This window comes from Elgaria multicarinata, chromosome 2 (assembly GCF_023053635.1).
Source record: "Elgaria multicarinata webbii isolate HBS135686 ecotype San Diego chromosome 2, rElgMul1.1.pri, whole genome shotgun sequence".
In the NCBI taxonomy this organism is placed as follows: Eukaryota; Metazoa; Chordata; class Lepidosauria; order Squamata; family Anguidae; genus Elgaria; species Elgaria multicarinata.
In genome coordinates, this window is record NC_086172.1 from 95,055,535 (window position 1) to 95,063,018 (window position 7,484).

Sequence of the window (7,484 nt, forward strand, 5' to 3'; positions counted from 1 at the left end):
GTTACATGACCTCTTCTGTGCTGATACACTGCTTTTCCAAAAAAGAAAAGAAAAAAATACTTAAGATCTTAGAGAAGGAGTTCTGATTTCACAGCATTATTCATAGAACCCTGGAAAATGTCTAAGATAATAATACTGTGAGCCCTTGGCCTATATCTATACTTAAAGGATTTGCATATTTTGTTTGCTTGGGCTTCAAATAAGGGAGTTCTATTGTTTAAGTGGCAAAATGCAATTGAAGAAATTTGCTCTAGGCTTCCCCCCATATTTCTAACAAACAAACAACTTACTGAAAAGTAATGCTTTGGAATTCAGTGGTCCTGTTACAAAACAAGACCCATGGGCAGATAAGTGCATTTAAAAAGTAGGATAAACTGTTCATTCCTTATTTCAATGGTATTTCCTATGAAGCAAGTAAGGCTACTAGTCCTGCAGTGTGGGCAAAAGACTCATCATTGGATAATCATGATGGCTCTATATTACCTTCAGTCTCAGAGCCAGCATGCCATACCAGCTAGTAGGCTATCAGTAGCTAGGGCTATTGCCCTAATATCCCATGACTGGGCTTCCCACAAGCATCTGGTTGGCTACCATGAGAAACAGAATGCTGGGCAAGTTGATTTGAGCCAGTCAGACTTTCTTTATGTTCTTATCTGCCACAAATCAAGTACTTTAGCCCCATTGCTGTCAACAGATAACAAAAAACTCCCATACCAATGCTTAACTTCATGTGGATTTCACCCAATATGAGGTGGGGGGAGTTTGGTGGGCAATTAAATTACAAAACAGACACACCTTGAATATCCAGATTGTCTGTAAAATGTTGTCACAATAGACATACAAGTTGATCCTAGTCTATTCCAGCTAATTCAATCAATATAAATTATTCCTTCACTTCACATAAGTTTGTTCAAAGAACAATAACATAGAAATAAAATATTTAATTTCTTACCTGATGAATTCAATCACAATATAGCTTTTGAAACTGGATAACATTTCTAATATTTATAAACTATATACTGTATTTCCACAAAGATGGGTGACTGAACAGATGTGAAAAGTTTATACTATTAAAGTCAATGTGAACTTTCCCACTAACTACGTTGGAGTAAACTTGTCGCCCTATTTATTCATCCTGCCCTGAGCAGCTATTACTTCTATTCTGTGGTGAAAAACCAAGCTTACAAAACCCATATTAAAAACAACTGATTAAAGTCATTCATAATTAGAAAATAGACCTGATCCTTGTAGAAAAATAGGTTTATTGAACAGTTGCATGGTCAGGCATGAAAGAAACATTTATTCATTCGTTTTTACAATGAGTAGCCAGAAATCAAAATATTATTATTTGTAAAATAAACATCTAAGAAAATCAATTGAAATTTCAAGGCAATGCTACTTATTATTAATTTTAATTTGGTATATGCTTTTCCCCAGTCCCTGCCCCCCCAACCCCTTATGTGTATGTGTGTTACGTACCTTAAGGCATAATCCTATGCACATATAGAAGGAAGAAAGTCCTCAGACTCCCAAAGTGTGAGGACTTTGTTCCATCTATACCTGCAGGATTGCACCCTTAATTTCCTAACTTGAAGTTGATCCAATTAAGCCTTCTCGCTCAAAAATAGATTCAACAGAACATAGCAAAGTTAGCAATCAAGGTTAGATCCACATGCAAAAGAGAAGGTAAGGAGGAGGGGTGGAATTAAGAGAGGGAAAAAGGAAATCTGAGCCAATCTAGTTGTTTCCGAGGGCTTCCTCGTAGTTTGCATAGCGTTCATTTCCCAGGTCATTCAGCACATTCCTCTTCTTGCCAGGCGTTCCAGCCCCGACGTCAGTACGAGGGTAAGTTTGCAATTTGTGTAATTCTTGAGACAGTTTTCCCAGCACACAAGTGCTCAGATTGGCACAGCGTTTGGAAATGGGTCTATCCAAGCTGCAGCGGGGGGGAAAAAACATGCCGGAGAAAGTAACAGCAAACCATGCGCCCCCATGCCTTCTCCCACCCCAATTCCGACCCCCCGCCCTTCCCCGACACAGAGGAAACCCAAATCACCGCCTGTCTATCCAAACAGGAAAGCAAGACAATCTCGACGCAATGAGAAAACCATCCATGCAAGGCAATCCGAAGGAAAACCGGGCTGGAGAGGACGGAAGTGGGGAGTTGGGCTGTTCAAGCAAACCGATTGGGTGTTGTTGTTGTTGTTGTTTGTTTGTTTTTTGGGATGCGGGTCGGTGGCCAACCCAGCAGGCGGGGCGAGGGGAGGGGCAGTTCGATGTCATCCGGGCATGCAGCACTGCTGAGCCTGGCATTCGTGCTCATGCTTTGGGGAGAGGAGTTCATTACAAGTGCAGTTGCAATTGCAAGCCTCGGCCTGGAAAGGGAAGGGGGCGCTGCGTGCAATTGGGAACGGAGGCCCGCTTGGCTCCTGTCCTGCCGGGGCACCCGGCCTCTTCTCTCATGCCTCCTTCTCCCCGCATCACCATGCACTATCGCCACAGAAGGAGGAACTGAACGACGGCCCTGCACGTTGGTTTACGTACAGGACGGGAAGGGAAGAAAAGTTGGACATACCTCTTGCAAGTCCCACTTTAACCCCCTCTCTTTCAACTTCAAAGCCTTTTTTTTCCTTTCCTTTTCTTTTTTTAAAGAAAAGTAACTCAGTAGTAAATTAACCAAAAACAGAAACAACCCCCCCCCCAGACAATCAGAAAACCCGCTCGATGGCCATCAGGTACAGTGGTCAGAACGCGGGGCCAGGACAGTAGCGTCGTGTCTATATCGGCCAAGCTGGCCAAGATCATCCGGGAGAGGAAAGAGACGCCCGGCTGCCCAACCGCGGGGCGGCTGCTCTGCTGGGCAAATCGCTCGCAGGCAGAGAAGATGCCCCCCCCCCCAACTCCGCGCCTTGCTCTTCTTCTTCCCCCTCCAACCAAGCCATCGACCTGTAGGCCTCCTTACCTGTTTCCTTCGCTCGCCTGTTCCAGCTCTTCCGCCGCCATCTGGGCGTACCCGTTCACCAACGCCTTTAATAACCTCCGAGCTTCATAGTCGCTGAGGGTCCCTCGATCTGTGCCGGCGGGCTCTAAGCCAGGTCTATGTGGAGACAGCGGCGTGCAAGAAGAGCGTCACTCAGTGGAAGTTGGTGGCTCTGATTCCGAGGGGCTGTTCATCTATTCTGGGTTTCAGTCAGAACCAGCCAGGACGCTACAGGAGCTATCCAAAGTGCTGAACCCTAGCCCCAAACTAGATTGGACAGCTCCTTTAGAGTTCTGGCTGCTTCTGGATTCACAGCCCCCCGAAATCGGAGCCACCAGCTTCACCTGTAGGATAGGGAAGGAGGGGGCAATAAAAGGGGAGGGGGCATTTCAAACACTAGTTTATCTGCTGTGGTAGGGGACGTCACAGCATTGCACGCTTGGGATTTTCCCCTATGATTCCCCCTCACACATACACACACTGTTAGCAGAATTAGTCTCCCCACTCTTTCGGCATTCACCCTCACGAACTCGGATTAGAATCCCCGTTTCTCTACATCGTGGAGGCGAGATGAGAGGAAATCCATTGTATTTTAATCACCCTCAAAATTGTTAGTTAAGTCACCTTGCCTAAGTAGGCAAACATGACCGTCCCATCCTCACCAAGCACTCCCTAGCTAAAACATTCAAATAAATAATTTATTTATTAGTTAGTAAGAGCGCAATCCAATGCATGTTTAGAGAGAAAAAGAATCCTACAACTCCCTGCATTCCCTGGGGAATGCTGGGAGTTGTAGGGCTCTCTTTTTTTCTGCCTGAACATGCATCGGATTGCGCCCTAATTCACTTCCCATCTCGTTAGATCGTCAGGCATGACACATCCCAATGTCCCCAAACGGTTGCAGACTCCTCCGCGGTTTGCTGGCTCTTTACCTTAGGGGGACTGCCTGGTAGCTTTCCATCTGGCATATCACCAAGGCATAGACAGCAAGAAAAGAGGAGATCTTCAGCATGGCCATGACGGACTCTCTGCAAGAAAGGCTCGCGTTAAAAGAGTGGCTATTTCCCCACGCCTTGCGGCTCTTCCTGATCCAATCCGGACGCTGCGATCCTGGACACGCTTACCCGAGAGTAAGCCCCGCTGAGTTCAAAGAGACAGTTTTTTGTGTAGAAAAACTGAGTTCAAAGAGACAGCTACTTGTGTAGAAGCCCCATTGAACGCAGAGGGATAGGGTTCTCAATGAACATGCATTGGGTCAGGCTGCAAAGGATGTTATTATTTCCTAGGCGTAAAAGGGGGACGCTTTTCATTTGGTTAGGCTCGTTGATCTTGTTTTGGAGATGTTTAGAAAGACGTTGCAGATCCCCAGTGTCCTCGGGGACTTTTGCAGAGTTCTTATCGGACTGTAGACATTCAGATCAATTGAGTCAACAGATGGTGACCAATGGAATCATGAAAGCATATCTAACATTCATGTAATACTGAAAAACTCTATCACATTCAGCGTGTTTAGTCCCAAGGAAAACGAAAAGGCTGGATATTTATTATCTTAAAAGAATAAAAGATCAATGGCTAGGAAATCTATACATTTCGTTTTAAATTGAAAAGTAAGGTCGGTCATTTAGAATATTATGCTGAAACAAATGATCATTTGTAAAGTTATCCGGCAAACATGTAAACATCCCCCATTTATTTAAATGAATAGCCTATTATGGGCATGGAAATAAAATGTTATTTCTGGAAAATAAAATCCAGAAAATAAAGGTTGTCCCTCACATACTTCCATATTCAAGGCATGTGGTATCTAAGAAAACTAATTTATTATATATCATGACCTCTCTCTCTCTCTCTCTCTCTCTCTCTCTCCTATCAGGAAGAGTTCCTAAGACTTGCTCTTGTAAAACAGTCCCCACCCCTATCATCTGTGTGTGTCCAACCCCTTCAGTTCATGCACCTGACTAAGTAGCCTCTTTCCTATGGAAGCTCATGCTGCAAAAAAGTAATTTAAGATGTCACGGGATCCCCCCCCCTCCCTGTTTTCTGCAACAGAGCTAGAGTCTTTGAAAATAATAATAATACACTGTTGGCTTTAAGGAGCATTTCCAATTACACGAAAATAAGTTTCCCGATTACAACTACCGGTATGTAAATTTTGTGTTATCCTTGTTTAATGGATGTGATTAGAAAAGCAGGCGTGTATCGAAATTAGACGGTCCAGCCTCTAGTCCATGGGAATGGAGGGAGGGTGCCTTATCCGAAATAGAACATGCAGGTGTGCAAAAGCTTTCTTTAAACTATTCTCCCAGACTATCTGCTATTCTTGTGGCATTTATGCCTTTTCCCAAAGTACGTGAAAGATCCTTGTCAAACTATATTCTTCCCTAGTATCTAGAAATATTCATTCTTACACACACACACACACACACACACACACACACACACACACTCCAGGGAAGGCAAGATGAAGATATCACAAGAACTACCATCAACTTGACATCCTTAAATTTGTAGCCTAAGGATTCAAGACACCCATAGCTTTAAGGCTACGGTCTTATCTATACACACTTACCTGGGAGTAAGTCCCATTAAATTCAGAGAAGGGGTTAGTTCAGAGTAGACCTGCATAGGAGAACACCACCAGGCTTGCACGTTTTCCGACCCTGGGAAAGGCTCACCACACTCACTAGATCGGTCTGATAAATTGAGAAAAAGCGAAAGCTCTTACCTTCTAATGCAAAGCTCAATAAGGAAGAGTAAAACGTAGTGGAGGTTTCCTCGGTGTGCGTTTCCAAATCGTGATGGTCTTCAATGCCCAACGACCCCCTTTTATATCTACCGCCAGGATAAAAGTGTGTAGGCGTTCGATGAACACTCGCCAACCAATCAGCACCTCGCTTATCACTATAAACCCAATCCACGATTGACCACGAAACCCCGACTCCCGAATTACGTCATTCTCCAGTCACTGAGTATTCCATTCACAAAAAAATTGCCAGTCATTTAAGCACATCTGATAAGCTTATTTGCATTGAGGTCATTGGCCGGGGGGGGGGGGACGGGGGGGGGAAGAAAGCCAGAAGCGAGGGGAGGGCACATCAGACGATTAATGAAATGTAAGGGAAATGTCCCGAGTCATTAATAATATCTAGGCTACCCCATACTCCCTCACCCACCCACCCCTAAGATACACCATATATTTTTTAATGAGCAAACTCAAAGGGCAGTTTATTTACTTATTAGAGGCGACATCTACTGCAAAAAATGCTGCATTGCAGAAAAGGGACGTCGGTTGGCAGAGATCTTTTTTCAACTTTGCATAGAACAATGACCAACGCGGTGCTACAGGATGTGTAGAGAATTCTTCTCTTTACATTTATTACAAAGTTGGCTTTCGTGAGTGAGATGAGGACGGTCCCCTTCCTTCCCCCTAAGCCAGCCGGGCGTTTCTCTGAGGTGGAAAAACACATTACAGTCCACATTCCTTATTATTCAACACGTTATATTTGACGCGCAGCCCAACCCTAGGTGCATTTACTCGGAAGTAAGTGCCGCTAGTGTGCATAGGATTGCAGCCTCGATGTGCAATCTCTTTAAGTATGGGGTGCAATGGGACTCACTAGGGAATGTACATTAAGGATTACAACAGCCTCACATTGTACATGTCATTTGCCCCGTCTTTAAATGTGCTTCACATAACACCGTCAAGAGCCTACAAATCCTTTTTAAAGGTTGCCACCATGCTATACACATTTACTTGGGGATAAGACTTCAGCAAGCGTTTACTTCCGAGTAAGCATCTATTGGCTCGTGTTGCCCGTGTACATATTCCTGGGACACGACCACATTTGCAAGATGTGCTCTTTTGGTTTGGGGTTATTTTTCCTTTCCAATGCAAAAGTCTGGTAACTTTAGTTTGGGCTCTGGAGTTAGATCGAGGTGGCTATTGGAGAATCAGGCGTGCAAAAGGGAGGGATCGACTGAAATCCAACCAAACACCAACTCCAGGTCAATACATGGGATTGTATGTGTTGCCTTCAATCCGCGTCACGGTTAACCCTTGCAGAGGCAGGGAAGGACCGCGACGCCTCTCCCCCCACCCCCCACCCCCCGCTATTTGGCATCCTGTGGCTTTTTAACAAATCCAAGAAAACCACAGAGAGGGGGTTATCCACATAGGTCAATTCGATCAATGGGAATTCAATCCATGGGGAGAGATCAGTTCAAAGCCCGATCCTCCTTCACCCCAGAGAGATGCGCCTCAATCTGGAAGAGACGCTCCTGTTGCACCTGGAAAAATCTTGGGAGAAGAACACCAGGAAAGTCTCGAATGATGTGGTCCGATGTGTCCAATGGAAGCAAGGAGGAATGTCCACCTCATTTTCTACCCGTGAGCCTGCTTGTCTAGAGACATGGAAGCGAGGAAATAACAGAGGCGAGCGGGGGGGGGGGGATTGGAGGAACGGTGTCTGCCCGGTAGGGCGGAAAGGAAGTGACTCGAGGTTGA

General features: G+C 45.0%; 1 protein-coding gene across 1 annotated transcript; it reads right to left on the reverse strand.

The window, feature by feature from the left end:
* Positions 1 to 991: 991 nt before the first annotated feature.
* CALCA (calcitonin related polypeptide alpha) lies at positions 992 to 5,782 on the reverse strand. The gene is made up of 4 exons (XM_063117247.1): positions 5,706 to 5,782; positions 3,913 to 4,008; positions 2,963 to 3,097; positions 992 to 1,936 (listed from the first exon to the last, which is right to left on the reverse strand). The coding sequence occupies exons 2-4, from the start codon at positions 3,996 to 3,998 to the stop codon at positions 1,738 to 1,740; spliced, it is 420 nt and encodes a 139-aa protein (XP_062973317.1). The 5' UTR covers positions 3,999 to 4,008; positions 5,706 to 5,782; the 3' UTR covers positions 992 to 1,737.
* Between the last annotated feature and the right edge of the window lie 1,702 nt (positions 5,783 to 7,484).